This window comes from Triturus cristatus, chromosome 10 (assembly GCF_964204655.1).
Source record: "Triturus cristatus chromosome 10, aTriCri1.1, whole genome shotgun sequence".
In the NCBI taxonomy this organism is placed as follows: domain Eukaryota; kingdom Metazoa; phylum Chordata; class Amphibia; order Caudata; family Salamandridae; genus Triturus; species Triturus cristatus.
The window spans coordinates 1053786748-1053813877 of record NC_140593.1 but is presented as its reverse complement, the minus strand read 5'-3'; the positions used below and the strand labels follow the sequence as shown (position 1 = coordinate 1053813877).

The 27130-nt window shown below is 41.7% G+C and overlaps 1 protein-coding gene across 1 annotated transcript in view; it reads right to left on the bottom strand.

Annotated features, from left to right (window-relative positions):
- Positions 1 to 2926: 2926 nt before the first annotated feature.
- Positions 2927 to 27130, bottom strand: part of MMD2 (monocyte to macrophage differentiation associated 2) — a 290907-nt gene continuing 266703 nt past the window's right edge. Inside the window, exon 7 of the mRNA XM_085629182.1 lies at positions 2927 to 13109. Coding sequence (XP_085485308.1) covers positions 12897 to 13109 — 213 coding nt within the window. The 3' untranslated portion in view covers positions 2927 to 12896. The remainder of the gene's footprint in view (positions 13110 to 27130) is intronic.

The window sequence follows — 27130 nt, the reverse complement described above, 5'->3', positions numbered from 1 at the left end:
ACGTATGGAGGTCTACACTTCCTCCTCTTCTATTTTTTATATGAAGCAATCGACACACATAAGTATACATGTTAATAGTAAATGTGGGAGGGACAGAGGAGAAAGTCTGGAAATGGGGAATATTAACTACTAACAGGGAGGAGTTAAATGAGGAGCTAGGAAGGGTTAAGGGAGGGTTCAAGGGAGTTTAAGGAGGGACAAGCTCTCCCGACCCCCCCCCCCCCCACAAAAGAGTAAACTCCTTCCTATTCACAAGCTGCCCTTCTTTAGTTATAATGGGTCAAAAACAGCTCAAAGCTGAAGTAAGTCCAGCATCACACATGGACACTCACAGGAACTGCACCACCCTCCTGTAGAAAATAATGTTAGTGTTCTAAAAATAGACCTCCATAGGAAGTAATGTTAAAATAAATCACTTTATTAAAACTGTTTACAAATATAATTACATATTAATGTTAAACATATTCTAAAAATAAAACATAATGATTAATTTATTTTGAAATATTTTATTAACTTTTTATATATAGATATTAAAGTAACAATATTTTTAAGTATAATTAAATTACTATGAATTAATTCTATAAATCACTTTTAATAATTTTGAAAACATAATAACTAACACTTGTTTTTACTTTAGGTTGGGTTTTTTAAATTTCAGAAAAATAATTTTATTTTAAATTTGATACATTCATTTTAATATTAATCTACATTCAAAACAAATATATAAAATGTATTAACATGAATTATTTAACCCAAAAATGTGTTTTCTCATTTTTTAAATATAAAAAAAAACATTTAAACTCTTCCCTATACTTTACCATAGGGAAATCTTCACCCTGGTTGTGGAGAACTTTGTCTATGTGTGAAAAGTTACACGTAGCTACTTTACACTGATAAATTAGGGCCCACCCCTGAATTCAGTGGGCTAGGACTTGTAAGTATATACTGTGAGTAACTGTACACTTGTAAATAGTGAATAGGCTATAATAGTAAAGTTATTCAAAAGTGTAGGAGTAACTTTCACTTGTAGATTTACTCACATATAACGATTTTAAACTGATCAGTATTAAAGGTTAATTTTAAGCATTTCAAAGTATTGTAGCTTTTACTCACATGGGCCATTAAGTAAACACATGTAAGGAGAGCATGTTCGCATTTTAAGAAGGATGGTCTGCAATGTTTTTAAAAATGTTGGTAAATAACTTTATCTAGCAATATATATTTTAAGCCAGCATGAGGTAGTCATTTTAATTAATAATTCCCATGCAGTGCCTTTTGTTGAGTGTATGTAGGATCATGACACCATAGTGATTCTCAATGCTGAAATTGGAAAAGATTTACTCTGGTAATCCATAAATTGGAGGTCAAGGTGTGGCAGAGAAAAGGGGGTGGAGTCACGAGGGGTAGAGCTTGAAAACCATGTATGACAGTCAATTTATGCATTTATTTTATTTAAAAAAAGGTCTGCTGCAAAGAAATTGGCAACAAGGCCAATTGAGACAGTAAATGTAATCTAGCTTACTTGCATTTACATGGTTAAGGCACCTGCTGAGGAGATCTTTGTGCGGCCAGCAATTTTGAGGAGATTATAATAGCGATAAAATTACTCTGGTGGCTAATACAGTTCTGGAAGAGTTCTATGTTTTGTTTAATGACAGTTTTGACACAAAGTACTGTAGAGGGTTAATCTGTCTGCTGCAAAGCACACTGTGTAACATGGAGAACACAGATTTGTATTTTATGTAGATAAGTTCTCTACTGCGTTGAACAATTAAATCATTTTGTTACTTTCAGTTCTTAAGTTTCAATGCTAATAAAGCACAGTGATCTATTTACCGGCTTCAAGAAGCTGAATGCAAACTGTACGTCGTGTGTTTAGATCCTTATTTGTATTTTTTTCTCAATCTGTTGTTATTCTAAGATTGCAAAGGAAGGCTGCTCTGGGAATTAAAGTCTTGTTAGTACAAACAACCCCAATCACTGTGTTATGTTTTACATCCTGACTTTGAGTTTTTCCAGACCGTTTACTCTTAACATATAAAGTTGAGAAGTATGAACAATATGTGATTCCTGTGCCATAGAACCCTTTTTGTGTCAAGTAATTTTTTCTGTACATTGATTTACAAAGTTTATGATTTATTGTGCCTGTATGAGTGATGTAAAGTGCTCTGACACTCTACATTGGGAAGAGTAGCACTATAAAAGAGTGAAATAAAAAATAAAGTAATAGGTGCCATCTAAATCATTATTTATGTAGCTACTCATACACACAGATTAATCTTGCATTCTTACAGTGCATTCACATTTCTTACATGGGGGTTTGAGCAAAGTCAAAAGCCTGCTTCTAAGTCAAAGTTTCTCTAATGTACCAGGTATTAGAGCTGCAGATGGCTCCCAGCCAGGATGATACTTTAACAAAAGGAGGACAGATGGCTCTCTAAATAAGGCCTTTCTTTGTGCCCAGCTGGAAGTGAAAGCCTCCTCGCTGCCTGCAGGATGCTGACGTAAGAGAATGCAGACCATGTAGCGCTGATGAACCATGTCCCGGTGTCGGAAGATACCAGAACAAATTCAGCATAGTTCCCTCGGTCGGTCGGATCCCAGATCCAGCCCAGAAATAGCTGTCGGAACCAGGCGTGTCACAATTCCCCTACTTTCCAGCACTGGTGGTTTTAAAAAACAGCAAGGAAGTGGTCATAGAGAGAGAGAAACTTTATTTCTGTCACAGCAATCTGCTGCAGCCACCCTGCATGAACTGCTCGCATGGGGTGAGGACAGGCTGAGTCTTTAAGACTCCCCAAGAGATTATCCTAGCTTTTCGTCCAGCGCCGGCGGCGTGTCTGGTCCGGCTCAAAGATTCCTGGTATTTTCATCCAACCAAAAAAGCAGAACCAAGAAAATCAAAGTGCATCAAAGACAGGCAAGGTGAGGTATCTGGATCTTTAATCGACGTTCTACTCCACAGGAAACATCATAGTCATTAGCATTGTTATCACAAACCAATGGGAAATAGCTCAATGTACAACAATGTCATATAAAACACTAACTTGATAAGTGTTTAAAATATAATAGGAAACATTACTTTACAAAAAATTACAGTGCACAAAACATTCACAGTCAGGTTTACTAAATATTAGTTTTGAATGAGACAGTACACAGTGTGCATCACTTGCAGAACAGAGTACCACCACTGATCAAGTTTGTGGCCAAAAGCCTGAAGTATTACACACAATTTTACAAATCAGAACTTTAGAAACAGCAGTTACCTGCACCCTGCCAAAGTTCAGGACCTCGAAATGCAAGAACCATCAGACCACTTCACTTGTTCAGTTTTGAGGGCCATTTTGTGGGAGCAACAGCATGAAACATGCAAACCAGTGTGAGGACTTCTTACCCATAATGCCTTTGTGCATTGTACATGCTGTGTTCTGGTCAAAACATCTTAAGTGCTGTGTCTCTTCAGAAGACCCGAGCAAACAAAATTGAAAGTGAAACTTCGAAATCTAAATCCAAATTCTGATAAAGTCCTTCATTTGTTAAAAAATAAGTTCCAGGGCCCTTGTCAGGTGGCTACTACATCCTGCACCACCCATTGCCCCTGCCATCGCTGCCAATGACAGTACCAACACAACTATTAACCATCCCACTAAACCTGGCCCCAAATGCTAAATGAATGACTTGAGCGGCAGGTATTAGTAATTTTTCATGTATATTGAATTAATAAACATCTGCCATTGTGCTCAAGTCTAAACAGACAGACAATGTTACCATGTGGTACACTGTCAAAAGTGCCGTTGTTGACAATTAAGTGCTGGTGCTAAGCACCAGAAACTACAGGCTCAAATTAAGCACTGGATTTATAGAGGACTAAAACCTGATCACGCCTTTAAAGTGCTTCCATCAGCGCTAGTAAACATTTTTCTGTGTGAGAGAGCAGAGCACCCTATGTAAATCCTCTTATTCTGGCTGGCTAGAATATTTTATTTTTGGTCTCATACCATATAAGTGCCTCATTACAAGTTAATTAGTGATGTCAGGCGCAAAACCCACCTCGGGAAATACAGCTACTGCATGTTATTGTGCTGTTTCTGCATATAGCGTTCCCGTCACCATCTGCTGCTGTACGTTCTGTACATATTTGAATGAATGAATGAATGAGTTTCTAAAGCGCACAGCTACTCCGAGAGTGTCCCGTTGCTAAGGCAAATGACCAGAAGAGAACATCATCTGACCCACAGTTTAAATAAATATGTTTTCAGTTGCTTCCGAAACACATTTTTATCTGGAATACATCTGAGTTGGGGTACATCTGAGTTGGAGGGGAGCTTGTTCCAGTGCTTAGCTGCCAAAAGCTAGCAGATGGATCCACCCAACGTCTTCCGCTTCGTGTGAGAAATAACCAACAGCCATGCAGACTGCGATTGTAAGGTTCTTCTAGGGCGGTATTTATATAGCCTGTTGGACAGCTATTTAGGGCCAGCCTTGTAGCAGGCTGGGTGCGCAAAAGTTGAGGATTTAAAAATGATCCTTTTTTTTCCCCGGTAGCCAATGCAATTGGTTATGGTAGTGGGACACTGAAGCATGTTTTGGAAGTTTAAACCAAAGGCAAATTACTGTGTTCTGCACAGATTGCAGCAGCTGTATTAGATATTCCGAGATCCCCAGGTACGGGATGTTGGCGTAGTCCAATATGAAAGGGATCAGCACCCGGACCACTGCTGAAGTCTGAAATTTAAAAGATAGAAGTGTATTGAGGTGCTTAGTTCTTAGCCATCTCTGTGGGAGAAGCGTGTAGGATGCAACTTCTCGACCAGGCCCCTGACCATCTGGGAAAGGGGTTGGCACCCAACAACAGAACCTCTTCTCAGGCTTACATTGTAGGCCGCTGGCTTTAGGCTATCCCATCAGTGGTACAATGCAAGCAGCAAATGTTTCCTTGGCTTCTGCCGCATTGTTGTCATAAGTCAGCAGAAGCTGGGTGTCATCTGCATAAGAGACCACTCGGATACCGAAAGATTCAATTAGGAATGCCAACAGGGTCATGTAAATCTTGAAAAGTGTGGGAATCAGGGCCATACCCCAAGGGACCCCACACTTATTTCCTCCGGGTGTTATGTGGAGGAAAAACCACTAGGAAACCCAGGTTTATGCACAGTTTAATGGCTCTCCATTTATTTACACTTGCACCAATCTTGTTATGAAGCCCTAAGAAGTCACCCTAAGTTGATTAAACTGATAAATAGTTTTTTTTAAATACAGTTTTACAGCTGACAAAAGAATTTATCAGCAATAGAAAAACACATGCATGCATTTGTGCTCCAGCGTTTCGTTTTCTTTTCTTATTTTCATCAACACAACTCCCAATATTATTCATTAAACTAGAGCTTGATAACGTTTTAACAAGCAACACGTTGATTTCATTGTGTAACTGCTGATTTGTGAGCCTAAGTATTTTATCATTTAAATAGGAATTTGACAAACCATGGCTTCAACGAATTGGCGTGGACTATTTAAAGGTAAAAAGTATTCAGCTACACTAATACTTGAATTTCAGCTAAACTTCTTCTGCACACTGGCGGAAGTCGAGCTTCTACATGTTTTCTTGCAAAACCATGAAACGCTAAGCAATGACAAGGGGGCATATACAATGGCGTAACAGAAGCCCCTGTGGCGCAGTGGGCCCCCGGACTGTCCCCCCCCCCCCCCCACCCCCGGCACTGGCAGGTTCCAGGCCTTAGAGCTCCGAACTTGATAGGGCGATTCGGGGGCACCCTGCATGTACTTTTCAGGGGGGACCCCTCAAGTTTTGTTACACCACTGGGTATATAATCGAAAGGAACAATTGAAACCCAATATCAAAGTTGCAGTCACACCTCATTTGCTCTTTCAACTTTGCTGTTTATGTTTTCTACGTTTGCATGGGGGCTGGAACTAAGAGTTATTAGATGACTGTGCCCACCTACATTTCCCCCCATTGCATTTTAGAGAGTCAGACCTGTCTCAGTTTACAGAGGGAAAAACATGGAAGGAAAATCTCCATTTAACCAGGATTTAATCTGGAATGGACCAAATTACCAATTTTCAAGCAGAAATCTCAGAATTGGAGGTACCTGTTGCACTACGTAAACACCAGACCCCACTGTATGGGTTAAATACCGCACCCCTATGGGAACCAATTGGGTCCTGACAAGTGAAATGATGCATAAAATGTTCTTACCTGCAGTTGATGTTAAGGTGTTTTGAAGATTGTGTTACTGAATATCGACAACAACAATATCGTGGTATAAGAATATCGAGGACAGAATATTGTGGAACAAAATATCGAACGTAAGTGCATATAAAGAAGTATAGATTCAGTAATTCTAACTCCACATCTATGTATCTTGAAGATATATGTACCGTGTAGGTACGTAAATGTGGGGTTAGGTAGAGAAAATCTAGACTTACTTATCAATTTCTTTTCAATATCTTGTCATCGATATTCTGTCCCACTGATACTATAGGTTCGATATTCACGAGGTATACCATTTAAAAAACCCAGGCACTATTATTCTTTAGCCTTTCATTTATCACACGCGAAGGCAGCCCCGACCAGACAATACTGTATAGGAAATGGATTGATATAGTGTTTTACAGCATTATGGAATTTTCTATATAGACCTACAAAATATTAATCCAGAATATTCACTACTACTATATCTCCAAATAAAGTCCAAATAGGTAATCCTTTTATGGTTTCCATCGTTGTATTTGTGCAGTTTTGGCTGTTGTGGGAAGTTAAATGTATAGAAAAGGTGGATCACCTGTGAACTTTACTTTGAGTGTTTATGTTCTGAGAAATATTTTTATGGCTTAACATTGGTTATGCTCATAACTGCAAGCTGTATTTTTTTATATACAATATTTTTTACATTGTGGACTGTAAAACCGAATGTTTTTCTTTATGCTTCCTTATTAAATTAAATATTAAAAAACCAAACTCCTTATGAACTTTTGATATCTACACTATTAACCACATTTCATAAAACTCTCTGGCTACACAGTGCGCTTGTCTTCCAGCCCGGACCACCAGTATGGTCTTTTTGTTAAACGAGAATAATGAGGATTATCCTTGAACTAGAATTCACAAGGATGTGTTAAGAACATAACATTGCACCAGAATTCAAAGTCCAGCATTTCACACAATAGTGGTGTAATCTTCATACCAGGATTTTATCAGTTCCCTTACCCAACCTGGCTGCTTAAGTTTGAAATCTATATAGTGCATGTATGGTAAAAGCAACAGCCATGGCTCCTACATGTTACAGGTAGAGAAATCCCACAAAGTAAGCAGTGGGTGGTGTAAAGTATTTGTAACAAACATTGAAATGGGTAGACCTAGACAGTTATTAATGTTTCAAGTCTCATTTTGTCTGAGTGAGTTAGGATGGCACATGACCCCAGAAGCACACGACTAATGTTTGTTTTTTGAAGGATCAACAAAATGACTCCACTTCCATCCCCAGTACAATCAAGAGCAGCGCTACATTGCTGCAGGAGGTCAATTGGGGGAGAGGCTGTAGTAATGGGGTCAAGGATATTGTTTTTGGAAGGGATGAGTTCAGTGATGTGTGATGTTTGTTAACAAAGGTCTTGAAGCCAGTGCTTGGTTTTCAAAAAATTAAGTGTGAAGGCCCATTGCATTTCTCATGGACCCACTGCAGTTTTTTGCAACCCACATGTCACTTCAAAGTTTATGTTTAAGACCGGCTTTAGAATTTTCTGGAGATAAATTAAACAGTTAAATGCTCCACTGGTGAACTTTTCTTACATATTATACATGCAGCAACACAATGTTGTAGTTTCTCATTAGTAGGTGCTGTTGTTTACAAATAAGAGTGTGTGCTGAGCACCAGAAAAAAACGGGACAAATTAAGCACTGCTTGAGGCATGTGTTATTGGAGTCTTTCAGTTTCTTGGTGCTTGAATGTAGAATATACGTAGAAGTTGAAGTCTCTATGAAATGTGGATAGTTGTTTTGAATGTGGTTGGAGTTATGAGATCTGAGATTTCCTTGCTGAAGTCATGTGTGTAGATCAGATTGGACATGGCTCTTTAGGTTGGTGAAAGCAAAAGTGGCAGGTGAGAAGCTCAAATGCCTTCAGTGTTGCTGGATTACTTGGGTCTAGGGGGCTTCTGTAACCAGGGTCAGTCTTATATTGTGTGGTCAGTTATCTTCATATTGATTCGCGGTGCACTTTATTAGTGCGGTAATTGTGATACCACCCAAATAGATGTTCATTCAGAACTCAACATGAATACCATGAAGTCATATATCCATTGATTTAGCTAGTGAGTTATAGTATTTAGTGATCTATCGTTTATAGCTATTGATCCTTAACGTATGAACTCTTTGACTCCACTTGTGAGCTCTCTCTAGTCTTCTTCTAGGTTTCATCTCCCATTACCTCCCATTACTTGTCTTACCTCTCTATTTCTCTTTTTAGCTCTCCTTTTTTTATCCTCTCTCTTTGGCTCTCCCTTCCTACCACCACAACCTCAGTACTTCCCTCCACCATTCCATAGCCCCAGTCCTTAATTTATCCAGTAGCTGCAGAGGGTGGGCACTGACACTCATTTTTGGAGACCACAATTGATTTTAATCAATAGACTTTGAGCAAAATAGATAAATGCTGAAAAGGGAGACATGAGGCGAAAGGGAAGCATTGTAAAACAATGACAATGGGAGACAGCAGGGATGGAATATAATCTGCAAGAGTGAGGTAAAGGGACAGGAAGTGGAGGGGGGTGAAAAAAAAGGATTCCGAGGAGGGAATCAAGAGTACTCTTGTCTTAGTATTTGCCAATTCCAGAATTGAGTTACACTGGTGCCTAAGAAAAATGCTGAGCTCCTGCACTTCACTTCTCTCCAAATTCCTCTCTCTTGTTATTTATCCTTCTCCACCTGCCTCTCATCATCTCAGGATTGATACTATGACCCTCGTTTTGGTGTTGTTTTAAATACATGCAGTAATACATGACCACAGATAGAACTTGTGAAGATTTAGCACTATACCAATAGAGATGGGAAATTACTTGTGAATATTCTGTTTCTGCCAAACTAGCAGCCTTCAGGCCCTGATGTAGAAAGTTTTTGTAAAATATTACAGAAATGGTTGAGTCGGTATTAACATTGGTGAAAGCCATTTCAGCAATATTCAGATGATGTCAGGAGAACTGGGGAACAATAGTAGAAACATTCAGACAGTAGTGCAAGCAAGTCAGCTCCAGGAACAAAAGCCTGCTGAAGATACTGCTGTTAATAAATGAGAAGCATACTCCAATACCAGGAGAAGCCCTGGTATTACAACTGCAGAAATGTTTGTAACTCCCAGGATGGGAGTAAATGTCAGATAATTCAATAGCATGACTTAATCCCCTATGGAGCATTACTAGCAGATAACCTCTGTGATCAGCAGTATTAACACCAAGTAATGTGGGAGCAAGAGCCATGTGTTGTTCTGCTCTGCGAAGCAATACTACCACATTTACAAAGTGTTAATACCCCAAGTTTCATTATTATGCCTCCAAATCACGGCTGACCTTTTAGGCTTTCATCTGCCTTGGCACTGCTCCACCAGCTTATGAACTACTTGGGTGGTAGTGAGACCAAATGCCGCAAGGTGCCCTGAGGAACACCACATTGCAACAGAAACACCATTTCCATATCTCAAAAGATGTTGTTATCCATCCCTAGGCTGGATACATCAGTTTTGCAATGTTAATACTAGAGCACATATCCTTCTGGAGGAGTCTGTGCAGTTGTGGTTCATGGATTTCTCTTTCAATCGCTGTAAATAGTGTTTACTGCCCACAAGGCTCTGCAGTGCAGGTATATGTATGCGCAGCATTAAGATTTGAGACCCATGCCCCTCTATTGACTTTGCAGGGCTTCTAGGAGAAGATATCGACTATTCCATCTCCATTTGGGTTCCTGAAAAATTAGATTGATAGCTTGATTAAGAGTAGGGTGTTAATCTAAAATCATCAGATTTCCAGGGGAAAATTCCTTGGATATGCTGAACGTGGAAGAAATCCCACCAGTCAATTTTTCTTGGATTTGGTGCTTTCTTCAGAAATCAACATCTATCCAGTTACAAAACATGGGTCAAATTTAAGGCTAAAAGTAGTCTGATAATCATACTGACATGGAACATCTAGGGCAGGCCACCTTTCCCTTGGAAATTCTTCAAACATTTGCTAGACTGGCCAAATATGAAACACTCTGTGTATGCACACAAATTCACAAACAAAACTGAGCTGTCAGGTCAGGCATTTCCCCTAAGGCCCAAGAGACAGGCTCTAAAGAGAAAAGGAACACAATAAATAAACAATCTTACATGAATCCAAACTCCCAATAGAGTGTCATAATGCCAGTGTCATCAACAAATCAGGTGGGCCTTCTCCAGGGCGTCAATCATAATGGTAATGTGCAAAGTCAAACATGTGCAGTGCAGCTCTCACGCCTTGTCCTCCTCACAGCTGGATGTAGATACACAATAATCCGCTGAAGACATCAGTTAAAAATATACACCGTATCTTAGCTCCAGGCAGGATGTCTGGCTGGCAGACTCCATGACTTGCCAACTTGATCACGCACATATCAGTCAAGCTTCAAGAAACACTGAACATATACAAAAAGCTGCCCCAAAAGTGGAGTAAGTAGAAAAGGAATGTATATGTACAGTTAATACTGTAATCCAGTGCTTAGAGACTAAGCAAAGTGCTGGAATGTATTCAAGTTTTTTGTTGGGTGAAGGCTTGTTGACGTTGGGTCTCTCCACGTACACTACCATGGCCAAAGCAGCAGGGTGAAGGAGGCCTGCATGGTCAATGAAACTTATAGTTAGTGCTGAGGACGTTCTCGGTGCTACTTTGCTCCTTGATGCAACCATTTTAGGTCTTGCAGCTGCAATTAGTACATTGGCAGACATGTTGTGGTGGCCACCAGCAGTTTCAGATCCCTGGATCTAAAGTCAAGTTTCTGCTCCACATACGCGCCTCATCTTTTGGGACTCGAAATACTTTATGAACTATTTCATTTCAAAGTCCCAACTTTTTCATACTTGCTATGTCTTCTTAGAGAATCTCAGCCCATTCTTTTGGCCACGATCCATAAATAAAGTTACAATTTTAATTGAAGGATTTTGGAGCCCCAAGTAGAGGGATTTTGTCAGAAACCCTAATTTTTTCAAGACGCTCAGTTGTCTGGCTTCGGATGTTTGTACATACCTTGGTGGTATCTTTATTTATTTTGGATTCTGGGGCGTATTTGTGAACAGGAACAACTTTTCCAATTCCAACTGCACATCTATGAGTACCCACATGGATAGTAATGTGAACCAAACACTCAGAACTGCTTCAACATCTCATGCCTGACACGAAAAACTCAAGAACTTTCCATTTACATTTCTTTTTCAAGAAAGCAGGGACATTTAATCTCCTGTTTACCACCAGGGTGTATCTGTGCAGAGTCCACCAGATAGTTTTCCTTAGTGACTCCGGAAGGAGATGCTCTAAAAGTGATCCTTTGCTTTGAACACTGTTAAACACACCATGCCAGCCTCTATATAAGGTCAGGACTGGGATCGTGTGGACAGCCCTTGGAGCAAGGGCCTTGCCAGCTGGTGGCCTTTAGCGTGAGGCTTAAAGTGGGAATCTAGCAGGCTCTAGGAGAATCCAGTCTGAGTGGCAGGTAGGGTGCTAGCCCAACCCTCACAGTCACCTTAATTTAAAATAGGAAATTCTCATAGTAGAAGGCTCTGGTACTATTTTGTATGCATTTCACTGATCTTTAAGTACCAATATGCTCCATTATAACACTAATGCACACATCTGAGTGTCACATACATGCTTAACAGTTCGACAAAAGAGGCAAGGATTGTGAAATCTAATAACAAAATGGAGGAGAACCTGAGAAATAAGGGCAAGACCGCAGGCAAAATCTAAACATTCCCAGTCTCCATTTCCAGCTATTTTTTATAACTACTGCTATTCTTCACATTTCAGATGTCACAATCTTCACAGCAGAGACTTGGAGGTAAGACATGTACATACTCATGTGTCAATGCTGAAATGAGCCAATTACATGGTTCAGGTGGTAAAATATGGTTATATGAGGTCGGATTCCAATGTATAATGCACAGCCTCAAATCTCAGGTAGCCTACGCATGCCACTGAGACCTATCTAAGTAAAGGTATTAGTCATATGTGTTATTTGCAGAATTTCGACACTGCACGCCTGAGGCACTGAGCACTACATGAACGTTCATTGGTATTAGCCAGTAGTCCACCTAATTTTAGCTTGTTGCACCATAGCTTTTTTCCTACTCGGCCCCCATGTATCGACTAGTTCCCGCTACTATTCCCGACACCATTTCTCCCAATCCACAAGTGGGCAAAACTTCAGTCCCTGAGATTGATGGTATGTTGTAACTATCAAAAATGCCATTCTATTCATATTGATCCAAAATTAATTTTCTGTTAACTGGAAGGAGGGAATGTGCCATAGCCCCTTGCTTGAAACAGGTTTCCTTCTGGGACGTGGAGCCGTCAAGAAAGCCTTCACCCACAAAGTTTTTATTTGTTATCAACTTTGTCTTAAAACACTCTTTAAAGTAGGTTTGAAAGAGAGGCAATCCAATAAAACAAATAGAAAAATATGAGGCACTTTTTCAGGTAACAGGCACTGGGACTTATTGTTCAGAGATAAAAAATAAATATTTCTTGTCTTGCCTCACCCAAAAAGAAAAGGGAGATGGGGGTCTTTATCAGAACTCCTTCCCCAGTAACAAACACTGATAGTTCCTTCAGAATTACAATCTTGTTTTATGGATGTGAGAATGTAAGGTGCTGCCTTATATTGATTTTTTCACTTCTGATGCGACTCTGTCAGGCTCCAGATACAGGTACCTCCAGATGGCATAGTAGTGGATGCCTGCTCCAAACGCCACAAAGAGGTGCCATATGGCATGAGCAAAGGGAATGCGCCCATCGCTCTTGAAGAACAACATCCCGAGACAGTAGAAAAATCCACCAATGATCAGTTCCACAAGACCATTGTGGTTAGTCTGTAGGGAGACAGAAGTAAAGGGGTAAATCCTTGACACCCACGTATCATCTTTCCATCAAATAAAATATTCAATAAAGTGCCTCCAAATATGACATTTTATTCTTACAATTTGAGGATTTCATAGATTCCCTTTTTAACAAGATCAAATGTATCCCATCGAAATGGGAGTGGGTGGGTGACACATTGTTAGGTTTTTGGATTTTGGTTTTTATAGTAAAGCAGTATATAATAACAATATCAGTGCAGTTGATAACCAGATAGCAAAGCATATTCATGTAACAGAAAAGTCTAAGTCGTATAGGAAAGGACATAAAGAACAGAAGCATATGGCACACATACAACATCAATCTAACCACGACGAGGCCAAACACCCTCTTCCACCACACTGAATTAAGACTACCCAGCCCACGTCCTTCCATTAAGACCAATGGACAACTTCAATATTCTTTATGCTGCAACAACTTCCCTATCTTCAATGTTCTTAACCCTGTCAACATCATTTAGAATAATGAATGTCACCCATATTTTTGTTGTAGGTCTGGCATGGTACCTTACTATCTATTTAACCAAAGAGTTTCTTACACCAATGATCATCCTGTTCCCTGAAATGTTTGGCATACACCAGAGGCTCTGTAGATCATACAAATGTGAAGAACAAATCATGTAAACAATGTAAGCACCAGCGATGGTAAGGTTCCCTCATTTTGGGACCTTAATCTAATTTCACTTCAATATTGTGACAGCAAAAATATTGTTGGAGATAATGTTGAGGATAAATCACGTTTCTCAGTTTCACAATAATATTGTTGTTAAAAATATGATTAACTATTGAGGTTTGGAATACAATTGTAATGTGCATGTTTAGTATGATATTTTAAGTTCTAATGAGGTGTTGATTCTTATTTTGAATTTCTTTTTTTTGGTAGTAATTTTAGATATTCTTTTCTGTATTATTTGTAAGGTAGTAATATTTCATATTTACAATTTGTAAATTCTACTTGAGGTGTGTTTTTATTTTATTTTTCAAATGATTTTTAATCTTTTAACTAATTAGATTTTGTGCATTTTTTTAAATGTTGGGGTTCATATAATTTGTGGTATATTTTCAACAGTTTTTTATGGGTTATGGGATTTATAAGGGGATTGGATGGGTCGGGTTTTTATAAAATGTTTAAAAAAATTGAGTTAAATGTTAATGGACACTTTTTAAAATGAATACTATATAATGAGTGTGCTGCTACTGGGCTCCAAAGAGAAGAGTTTCTGGAGACTCATGGATGAGCTATTACATAACTATGACATGAAGGGCAGCATATTGGAGTGCATTACACACTAAATGACTGAGAATAACACTGAAGTTGTGAGTAATAACTGGGTATGTGATGCCCTAACAGTCATCCGTAAGTGGAATTGTATTGCAATTACTAGTAAAAAAAAAAAGGAAGAAAAGAAAAGCAAATGTAAAACCCAATTAATGCAACTAGAAATAAAACACAAGAAGATTGGCTCATTTAAAATCTAAAGAAGACTCACTGCACTGAGTGAGCAAGTAAATATGCTAGACACTGATAAAAGTGAATATGCCTTACTTAGGACCAAGCAAAAATACTACAAACAGGGAGAGCAAAGCTGGAAAGCTAGTAGCGTGCAACTATGTGCAAACATAACCAGAGAAAACATAACCATGATATAAGGTCAGGTGGGGACCACGTTAAGAGACTCTGACATAGAACACGACAAGGGTTCGCTACTTACTCTCAGGATCTCTATAGACAGCAGGAGGTCTTCATGTCCCTTATTCAGAGAAACTTAAAAGACACAAACTCCTGCACTTCAAGCTGTACAAGCAAAGCCACGTAACCAGTCTATTAACATAGAAGTGGTCATCTCGTACAACGCTATGCACAAGCCTGTATAACACCTTCTCAGACCCAGGGATCTGATGAGCACCGTGCTGAGGGTCCAGATCTATGTAATTCCTAAAGCAGGTAAAACCTCAGTGAGTTGCATCTCATGTAGATTGACTTCTCTCTGACCATTGATGCTAAGATACTCACAGAAATACTGATGGCTCAGTTGGCGACTGCTTTGCCTGACTTGAATGACCCTGATCAGTCGCCTTTGTCTGCGTGAGAACCTATGGTGAGAATGCGAAACATATGTGGCCAATGTAGATCATATAAGATCTTGGCAGAGCACCTCACATCTGCCCTTGAAGTGAAAAAGGAGTCTGACTCGCTAAACTGGGGTTCCTTAAGCAAACTCTTGAGGCATTTTGCACAGGTAACATATTCAGAATGTGGGTGAAATGTGGGTCCCATACCCGTTAGTGTAAACCAGACTTAATCTGGGTACCTCCCCACAGACAATGATGCAGAAAAGAACTAGACTCAATACTTGTATTTGCTTTGGTAAAAGAAGCACTAGCGAAGAAACAGAGACATCACAGGATCAAGACATGAAATGTGGTCTGCATCCTCACAATGTATGCAGATAATGCCATCGCATCAGTCACAGAGCCAACACATTCAATCCCAACCCTTATGGAGGAACTGTGATGCTACGGCGAGGTCTAGGGAATTAAATAAACATATCCAAATCCCAAACATTACACAACTCCACCAGTGACAAGGTGAGTTGAATCAAAGCAAGATACCCCTTCCAATGGGCAGTGAAACCAGTGACCAGACCTCTGGTGGAACTAATAGTGCACATAATCTATACTCAGATGCTGCCGGCAAGAAAGGAAGGGACACCATGCTCTGCACCTGCTGAGGGGTGTGGGAGAATAGCTGCAATCATAATAGTACCAGTGCCCCGAGTTCAATACCTCTTTAAGACAATCAAAATACCGCCCCACATATGGTGCTGACAACATTTCAGTAAACCATAAATGAGTTTTCTTGGAGGGAAAATCCCTGAGGATTAGACAAGAAATTGATTTCTTACCCTCCTACAGTAGGGGTTTTGTGGCTTCCTATTATAGTGAGATATTGCCAGGTAACACAGTTAAGATTCTCTGGTGGAATGGTGAAGAAAGGTGAAATATAGATCAAGTAATAACAGGTGCCAGTTTAAGGAGAGTTGAATGGCTGGTAAAAAGACACAGAGCTACTCGTCGACAGCAACCAGAATTACGGTGACAGTGTGGAACAGGGTTGCAGTAAAGATGGGTGTAAATACATTTCCCTTCCTGCACATCCTGAACAAACCAGAATTTACATTACTGATCAACAGGAGGGTGCTTTAAGAAGAGAAGGAAGTCAGAATGCTTCCACTACCAGCAGGTCAGGTTCTGGGTCATGAAAGCCTACATTAGACCAATGGTCAGTAGAGTGCTCACCGCTTTCAAGCAATGGCAGGTTACTTAGGGGTGAAGCAAGACATATCTCAGAAATTAATAAATCACAGATGCATTGGAGGAAAATGAGAGAATAAGAGGTAAACAAAGATTGGAGAATGATTTGGGTTAGACAGTCTCATGCAAGGAATGGGGAGTAAGCCACAAAAGAGCACATATAGAGCGAGATACATGGCAATAAGGGAAACAATGACAAAGAGAAAGATGTGTTGGTATTATTCCTCTGCTAAGCCACACATGTGGGATCCCCACAGGTTGAACGAGTGTGGGTGGTGTTGCAGAGGAACAGGTACTCTGCTTTACTTACTCTGGAATTGCCATAAATTAGGACAATGACAGGAGAACAGAAGAGTCTGGCCTGGTAGACATCATGTTTGGGACATCCATACCCTGGTTTCTGGCCAAATCTCCTGTGACCTCCTAGTAGGCAAATTGATGTTATTAACAATAGGCAAGGTGAAGAGGCTCTACTTATAGTTTGGAGGATGGAATACACTCCAAATATCATAAAATGGAAATATGAATTATGGAACAATCTAGGGATGTAAAAAATTCCTGAGAAGTCCTCCCTAAGAACCAATATGAGGGAATTGACAACCCTTTGATAGCTCAGGGTATTGAAAATCCTTCCAAGAGAGATGCTGGTTTGAGAATTAAATACTGAGGAATATAACAGACTTGTCACTAGAAGCACAGCTAGTCTGGAGAATAGAGAATGGAGACAAGCGACAAAGAGGATAGCCTACTGAATCCTACGGATGCAGGTGCAAGATGGGGAAGAGGAGGAGTTATTAGAGTTCTAAGTGGGTTGACCTAAAAGGAACCAACTGGGTGTGACTTTGTTCTTTGTCACCAGCCTTCACTTGTAGGCATGAGTATGTGTTAACAAATACATCAATAAAAAGATTAGTTCCATAAAATAATTATTATATTTGTATAAAATAAAGGTGTTATATGTAATTATTGTTTAATGTGAGTGTTCATATATTTTGGGGTGATTTTTTCTTCAAATGTTTTTATGGAATATGGTGTTTATTGGAGGAATGTGATGATAGTGATTGTTTAAATTTATGTTACAAATTTAATGTTACTATATGTTTTTTAAATATTTCCATATGCTTTCAGGAACATTTATTTTTTCAATGCTTTATGGGTTAGAAGGTTTATTTGTGGATAGTGTGGGGAGTATTTAGATTGTTGTTATTTTTATTTTTTCATTTATAGGGTTAAATTGTAACTTTTTATTGCATGGTTCCTTTTTTACACTTATAGAATTTAAAATGTTTATGTTTGCTTATATGCATAACAGGTTATATTGATTGTAATGATTGTTTTTTTAGGATTTGGGTATTTTAGAATATGTTATTGTATATTTTGTGATTTTACTGTCATATAGAAGTTCAGTAAATTTGAACTCCTCGGGTTTCACTCAATTTAAAGTTGGGAATAATATATTTGACCCTCCTCAATTGAGGATCTGGAGTGAAAGTAGTGATGAAACACATAACACCTATGCAATAGCCTTCTGCTAAATTAAGGTGTTTTGTTTTATATAAGGTGTGTTTTCACTAACCTACTAAGTTGTACTAGTTGTACTAATAGTAACGAAATGTAATTCAAGAGCACGTTGGGTTTACCAACATGCATCTTCCCCGCAGATGCCTTCCTCCCTTCTCACTGCCAGGACACTACAAGGACTTGCTTTGAATGTCATCCAAGGTTATTGCAACCGTGAATGTCTTCCAATCTCCTGAACCAGGGCATGTAAAGGGAACATCTTTCAGTACGAAGAGCATCTTAACATTCTGTAATGTAACCCTGGTATAGATGTATTGTATGTGTAACTGTTGGTTAAACACACACATAAAAAAGGTAACATCAAGGCATGTCTGTAATCCAAACTGGATTATGTCCCATCAGAGTCTTTTGCCACTTAAGGAGAGATTCATTCATTTCAGACTTGAACGAGGTCAGAAATTACATCAACTTGCTCTGATGTAAACTGTTAGTAAAATGTTGTTGTACTTTAACCAGTTTATATGCAGACTGTAATATTCTTACATAAAGCACTCTGACCAATAGGTCTTGTCTATGCTATATACAAAATGAAAAATAAATAACTAAATCATTTGTTCACTCACTCTGATTAGCAGAAGAGATTTTGAAAACTGAATTGCATGTGTTATTAAGTTAGTAGTCACTTCATGGAAGTCGACGACAAAGAAAGTGAACAAAAATATACACAACAGGCTACTTACTTCCCGAGGACGCTGCGGACCGACTCAACTTCTCGCGGCCCCCGCTTCGCGGGCGCCGCTCGTGGGCTGCTTGCTCACTTCTGCCGCTGACAAGCGTGGGGACGCTTTTGGGGTCGCTCTGGCCCGACTGGTGAGGACGCTTTGCTGATACCTGAGGGACCTACTGGGGAGGCTGACCGCACGGGACTGCGAGGACCAGGGTGCATACTGCCAACTCCTCCTGCACACCTGATTCCTCTTCCCGGCCCCGCCTCCACTGATTGATTCCCCGCTTTCCCATAAAGTGCTGGGACACCATAGAGTTCGTTGCTACTTACTTCCCGAGGACGCTGCGGACCGACTCAACTTCTCGCGGCCCCCGCTTCGCGGGCGCCGCTCGTGGCCTGCTTGCTCACTTCTGCCGCTGACAAGCGTGGGGACGCTTTTGGGGTCGCTCTGGCCCGACTGGTGAGGACGCTTTGCTGATACCTGAGGGACCTACTGGGGAGGCTGACCGCACGGGACTGCGAGGACCAGGGTGCATACTGCCAACTCCTCCTGCACACCTGATTCCTCTTCCCGGCCCCGCCTCCACTGATTGATTCCCCGCTTTCCCATAAAGTGCTGGGACACCATAGAGTTCGTTGCTACTTACTTCCCGAGGACGCTGCGGACCGACTCAACTTCTTGCGGCCCCCGCTTCGCGGGCGCCGCTCGTGGGCTGCTTGCTCACTTCTGCCGCTGACAAGCGTGGGGACGCTTTTGGGGTCGCTCTGGCCCGACTGGTGAGGACGCTTTGCTGATACCTGAGGGACCTACTGGGGAGGCTGACCGCACGGGACTGGGAGGACCAGGGTGCATACTGCCAACTCCTCCTGCACACCTGATTCCTCTTCCCGGCCCCGCCTCCACTGATTGATTCCCCGCTTTCCCATAAAGTGCTGGGTCACCATAGAGTTTGTTGCTACTTACTTCCCGAGGACGCTGCGGACCGACTCAACTTCTCGCGGCCCCCGCTTCGCGGGCGCCGCTCGTGGGCTGCTTGCTCACTTCTGCCGCTGACAAGCGTGGGGACGCTTTTGGGGTCGCTCTGGCCCGACTGGTGAGGACGCTTTGCTGATACCTGAGGGACCTACTGGGGAGGCTGACCGCACGGGACTGCGAGGACCAGGGTGCATACTGCCAACTCCTCCTGCACACCTGATTCCTCTTCCCGGCCCCGCCTCCTCCACGCACTCTAATCTTCTAATATCTTCCCTGTCCCTACGCGCTAGCGGTACGCGCGCGGGACGTAGCCCGGGGCGAAGACCGGGCAAAGAGCGGGCCGTTTGAGGCCGTTCGAGGACGGTCGAGATCGGTCTCGGGCAGTCACTCTTACATTACGCCCTTTTGTGCCCCCTGTTGTCTGTTTGTGGCCTGCTTTGTTACTATGGCCATGAGGGAGACACGAAGCAAGACTCAGGGCGCTGCTGGGAATTCCCAATGCACCTTGGACGCGTACTTCGCCAAAGCTGGAACACTATCAATCGAGGACATTACCACGCTAGAACGACGCATCTCCCAAGAAATCGAATGGGTAAGGAGATCCTCGTTGGGTCCTCTAGCTGCCGCAACATCCCCGACCCAGAGACTTGATGTCAGTCAACAAATGGACAGGAGTAAGGGTTTAGAGGAAACGACAGATTTGGCTAGATTGCCATCACCCCTCCTACTTGGTACTCCCAATTCTGATTGTTCTATTTTATCACAGGCTGACCTTAGTATTCTATCTCTCCCCCTTCCCCAATCTAAGCCTTTACATTCTAAGACCAGCCTGAACACTGTAGGGGCTACGTTTCCTGATCACAAAGGTGCAGGGACGAGGGAAGGAGCCATTCCCAAGTATAGTAAGAAGCCCCAGGCGTCTCGGGGGAACAAACGCAAAAACGCTAAACTACCAAACGCCCCACAGACCGAGAAACCTGAGTCCATTAACAAACCCCAAACAATACTACAAACTGAGGGGACTATGTCTCCTAATCTCCTATCGAATAAAGTAGATAACACTAGTCCAATCTTGGGGGAGGAGGATATTACACTTTTAGACATTCACAATTTGATGAGGCGTCTTCTTAGCCCATTGGTAGCACGTTTGGGGAAAATTGAAACTTCCCTAAATCGCGTTGCTAGCGAATTAACCAAATTAGCAACTGTTCGCGTAAAAGACGCTATTCCTCCAGTCACTGTGTCGGGCGGCACGTCAAACAAGTTACCCCCCTCAGCCTCTAATTTGAATCTTGCCACCATTCCCCCTAAACCCAACACCCTGCCGCTTCCACCCAAATTACCAGTTACTGATTTAGCACAAAATAGAACCCCAAAAAGAAACTCGCCTGTAGGCGGCTTCAAGGGCCGGAATAAAAGTTCTAGTGGGGAATTAATGACCATTAACCTACCTCCCGAGGCTAGTCCATACACTGTAATTCTAGCAGGTATCCCTGCCTTAAAAGAACCAACCCAAGAGTCTGTTGAATCGCTCAAAAATAAGGTCATCAACTGGCTTACCATCAACAGACCACTCCCTGCTGGATTAAGTAGCCAGGTTTTGATGGTAAGAAGAGTTCAATGGTTGGGTGGCCTAAAGAAATCAATACAGGGAGATTGTGTCTTGGTCAATTTTAGGGATCCTAGAACAGTCTCCCATATATGTAATTGGCCGTATCGTGACAGGGGAACCACAATCCAAGCTCTACCGTTATCTTTCTTCTACCCACCTCTAGCACAAGGGCAGGGTGAGGCTGATTGGGAACTTGTATGTAATAGAGGTAGAAGGCGGAGCTTTGGGAAAAAGAGTATCCCGTACACGACTGACCCACCACACTTTGACTACTTCCCCACGCAGAACAGATTTGGGAGTTTAGAATGGGTGGATTGACTGACCCGGACAAGTAGTGAAGAGGAATGTGTCACACCTCCTCTAACAAAGGAATGTATCCCTTCGAAGGTCGAGGCTAGGACCCTGGTAGACCATAATCCTCCATATTTAGATATTACCCCAGTTGAGGTGGTGATCCCCATAGCTCCTGACTCTGTAAAGAATACTCTTCCAATACTTGAGCTGGGCAACACCACAGATCCAGATGAACCCACTGGTGATACCAACCCCCCGCTTTTAAAAATATTATCATGGAATGTAGCGGGCCTTGCTAACAAGCTGCATTGCCCAGAATGGAACACCTTCGTTAGGAGTAAGGACATCTGCATGTTCCAGGAAACCTGGGCTTGTGACGAGGTGACATACCTGGGATATGAAGCATTTACCATGTTAGCTAAATGGGGAGGAAAAGGACGACCCTCGGGTGGACTGGCAACATGGATAGCGGCAGACTTGGGCTGTAGTGCTGCCCTACATCCGCTTTCCACAGAGGATATTCTTGTGGTAGTACTAAACTGGCCCAACTCCAAAAGTCTTATGTTGATAAATGTCTATTCCCGCCCAGTAACTAATGGGCAGGAATCCCGCACCATAGAGGAACTCGCTTCAGTCCTAAGCGAAATCCCTGTGGGTACGCCCTATCTAATCGGTGGCGACTTTAATTGTCACTACGAGCCCCTCCTTGGCCTATCAGATGGTTTGGCCGACGAGGAGGATTCGCTCTGGTCTATACCCACTCTTGAGGCGCCAAGACCAAAAGCATGGACACCACTTGCGGTCCAAATCACGACACTAACTTTAAAATTTGGATTACGGGCCTGTAACGGTAGGAAAAAGTCTGACATCCCTCCAAAACACACATACAGTAGGGGCGGGAGGGAATCTAAATTGGACTACATTCTTGTTCCCCTAGCATCTTGGTCTTCCATCAAAGATTTTAGGGTTTTGCCAGGTGTGGATAGTGATCACCGCGCACTTGAAGCAGAATATATTATTCACGACTATGTGGCTACAAGGGAGCAGACCACGTCCCTTCGGACGGGTCTAACACTAACCAATAATAGATGGAGAGTGAGATGGGAAAGACTACTTTCAAACCCAGTCAACCATCCCAATCTTTATGCCCGGGCAATTCCTGTATTGACCAAGGCCCTGGAACTCTCTGAAAAAGATGACTGTCCTGACAATTGGACGGAGTGGGGGACACTCCACACAGACTTAACCTTGGCATTATCAGACATCCTTTTTACAACACAGGAAGGACCGACCAAACGCTTATCCGTTCCCACTTGGTACAACTCCGCATGCCGAAAGGCTAAATCGAGCCTTCTGGCTGCACTGAAGGAGGGCCTTGGGACTGAGGCTATTAGGACCAGGCGTTCTGCATACAAACGCATGACGGGCTTTGCACAGAAGGAATGGGAGCACAGTATGTGGGAGAAACTAAAAATTAGTTTAGCAAAAGGAGATTCTCGCTTATTCTGGCGCCTTGTTAACACAGGGTCAGACACATTACCAGACGCAATTGAGCCAAATATTTCAGCTACTGCTTGGCGGAATCATTTTAAATCCCTATACAGTACATCAAATACAATGGAGATGTCCAACCTTAACATCGAGGTAACTAAAGTCCACTCCTTTACACTAAGGGAGATACATGAGGCGATAGATGGGCTAGCATCAGGCAAGGCCCCTGGATTGGATGGTCTGCCTGGTGACTTATTTAAACACGAACCACTCATTTGGGCGCCATACTTGCTGTGCTTATTTAATTCTATTTTGGGCGGCATGGCGGTTCCGAACACTTGGCTGGGAGCAGAGATTGTCCCAATATTTAAAAAGGGATCACCTCTGCTCCCTTCCAACTATAGACCAATAAGCTTAATAGATGTCCCACAGAAGCTGTTTGGTAGAATGCTATTGAACCGTCTCCAAACCTGGATTGCAGAGAGGGACATATTGAGCCCATACCAGGCTGGGTTCAGAGAGGGCGTCTCTACAATAGACCAGATTTTCCGATTTAATTATTTGTATTGGAAAGTTGTGACTGTGGGCAGAGGAACGTTGTACACGGTCTTTGTTGACTTACGGGCAGCATTTGATCTGGTGCCACGTGCCAAATTGTGGACAGTACTCAAAGATCTAGATGTTCCGGGTGACATTTTAATTATGCTGATGAGACTCCATCAGGGTAATTATGCTAAAGTTAGGTGTGGAAAGGGAGGCACTCTAACAGAGGATTTCCCCGTGAACACGGGGGTCAGACAGGGCTGTGTGCTCGCACCGACCCTGTTCTGCCTCTTCGTGAACGGTGTCATAGACTTTCTGACAGGGCTAAGCTACATTGATGCCCCAGTGTTGAATGGCAGGAGGGTACCCGCAATTATGTTCGCGGATGATACCCTCCTGCTCTCAAAATCACCAATGGGACTCCAGAGAATCCTGGACGGATTCATCAACTTTTGTGAGCTTCGTGGCTTGGAGGTGAATGCGACTAAAACTAAGTTCATGACCTTCAACCCACCCCCTTCAACTCGCCCTAACCCTACAATTGGTAAAGAAAGTCTCGATCGGGTCTCCACCTTTGAATATCTAGGTGTCACCCTGAACCAATCGTTGACCTGGGAAACGCATATCACCAGAGTAAACCTAAAACTTGCTCAACTTACTGGTGGTATAACCAGGATGATATCTAGGTCCACCTACAAGCCACTGGGCCCACCTCTCCATATCTACAAAACTCAGGCTAGAGGGGCGGTGATTTACGGGGGTGAGATATGGGGCTATGCTGCGTGCCAGAAGTTGCAGATAACTGAGAACAACTTCATTAGAAAACTGACCGCCTTACCATCAAACACCCCGCTCTTCCCGTTGAGATTGGATCTTGGCCTAAGACCAATCATCGAAGAATTGGGACTTAGGCCTTTGATGTACTGGCGCAGAGTCTGGAGTTCCTTAGAGCTTTCTAGTTATAGAGCAGAACTAGAAGAAATCATGCGCTTTCCTAAGGTGCTGCGTATACCCTGGTTCAAATACATCAAGGACACTTTTAAATTGATGGGGAAGCCAGAGTTGTGGCTTGACCCGCAGAGCGCCTGCACAAGGATCTCTCGTAGGTCACTGGCGGACGCATACCGCGAGTACAAGTTACAGGCAGCAATTGATTCTCTTCGCCAAGACTCGTTGTCCATACATTTCATCGCTCTCAAGGACCATTATTATCTGGAACAGGTCCTTGATGATGTTGGCCCACAACTAACACGAAAACTTTATTTGCAGTGGCGCTATGGGACACTCCCGTTGAGGGCTCACACAGAACACTGGCTCAAAACCCAGAGTACACCTAATTGCCAGGTTTGCCCTCACACCCGAGAAGATGATTTGCACCTGATTTTCTTTTGTCCTGCATATAATAAGCCACGCAAATATTGGCTTGTTCCTCTCCTCAGGAATCTAGGCTTTAAGGAACACCGTCCCGCATATAGGATCCTAAAATCTGATCTGTCTGCCCCCATTGTATGTGCCGTAGCCAAATTTTTAACTACAGCCTGGTTTATTCGTAATCGCCTCATGACTAGGTAAATTTTTATTGTAAATATTTTTTAGATTGGTTTTATGAGTCTATCATTCCATGTTAGATAACAATTCATCTACAAAATGTCTTTTTTTATTGTGTACATTTTATTGTGTATTGTTATTGTATTTACTGCATCTTTTATGGTCCACAGTGGCCGAAATAAAGACTTGATGATGATGATGACAACAGGATAAACACATCTTAGCTGTACCTTTACTAATGTCATGTGCCATAACTTCTGACATCAGTATATGACATTTTGGATAAATATTTTCTAAGCAATCAGTTCTGAATGGCAACCAATAATGTGTGACACAACAACTGGATTATGTAGTTATTGAAATCAAGTTAATTTGGTGAATTGGTACTAAAATAAAAGAAAAGAGGGAATAGAACACACCTTGAATGTTTACAAGTTTGGGTACAATAGGTCACTTAATATATGTTACCTCAGGTAAGTGTTACCCAGTTTCAGACAATAGCAGTCACAATAATTGAACATTATCTGGCCTAAAGTTCTCTATCACTAAAATCAACTTTAGGTTTCTAATTGTATATATAATCCCTTGCAAAGTCAATTATTAAACTTGCTCTGAGATTATTGTGAGTTTCCAATCCACTTCCAATCCACTTCGGAAATTACTATATTGAGCAGTGCTAGTGATTAGAAAAGTAACTGTAACCATTTGGAAGAGCTTTTTTGCTACAGGAAAAATGCCTTCTGTGAGTTCTTGAAACCGAGAAACAAATCTGGTCATCTTTTAACAAACTTAACCTTTAGATGTGCTTACTGTTAAGTTTGTCATGCACTGAAAGTAGTTCTATGGTGCAATGTATATATGTACATGGAATTTCTAAAGCACAAGCCTAGTCAAAAGGCAGTGGAGTGCTGCAATGATACTGTGATGAATTGTACTCCCATCCTGTATAGTGTTTAGTTAGCTCTCTCTTTGTGACCTTACTTCTGTGCCATTTACCCTTTTTTAAAAATAGAAGGCAAACACCTAGGGCCAGATGTCCGAAGCTTTTTTTAGCTCGCAAACAGCCCGATTCAAAGAATTGGGCCGGATGTGGCCAAAAAAAAGCATTCTTAAATGTACAAATCTCTATTTGCGATTTGGTAAGCTATTACTGAATCGCAAATTGGGTTTGTGAGTCACTATTAGGAAGGAGCGTGCCAAGGGCGCCCCTTCCTATAAAGAGTCGCAGGGGCATGTATGAATGTTTTGCGACCGGAATGCGGTCGCCAAACATTTCTTCTTTACTGACTCTGTGAAGGAGGTGGTAACCCAGTCGCAAACGAGAAGGGGTCCCCAAGGGACCCCTTCTCCTTTGTGAATGTGGGTGCCAACATTTTTTGATGCAGGAAGTGGCCTCACGGACCACTGCCTACTCTTAAAAAATGAAAAGGAAACTTTAAATTTGTCTTTTTTAAATGCATCCCATATTCTTTTAAGGAAAACGTCTACATTTCAAAATAAAAAAATTGTTTATTTAAAAAGCAGTCACAGACATGGTGGTCTGCTGACCCCAGAAGGAAGCCATTCGTGTAAGTGCCCACCATTCCCACCATGAATATTAATGAGGTAGGTCCCCTGCTACTCATTGGGAATCTCAAAGAGTGTAAAACACAATGTTGTACATAGCTGTTTGCGATTTCCAAATAGCAAATCTCTCAAATTTGCTATTAGGAAATCATAAACACAAGTCTATGTACATCTGGCCCTTAGTGAATTATGTATAAGTGAAACATTTTAGTGGTGAGAGTATAGATTAGGGTCACAGGGTTGTGTTATTTTTGTTTGTATATTTTGCAAATCTGGTCTCACCATTTCTTTGAATAAACTTAAATAAAAGAGCAGATGTATATCAACTATAAATAGGAGCAGAAAACCACAAGAAATTATGCATAATGAATTGCCAACTGAAC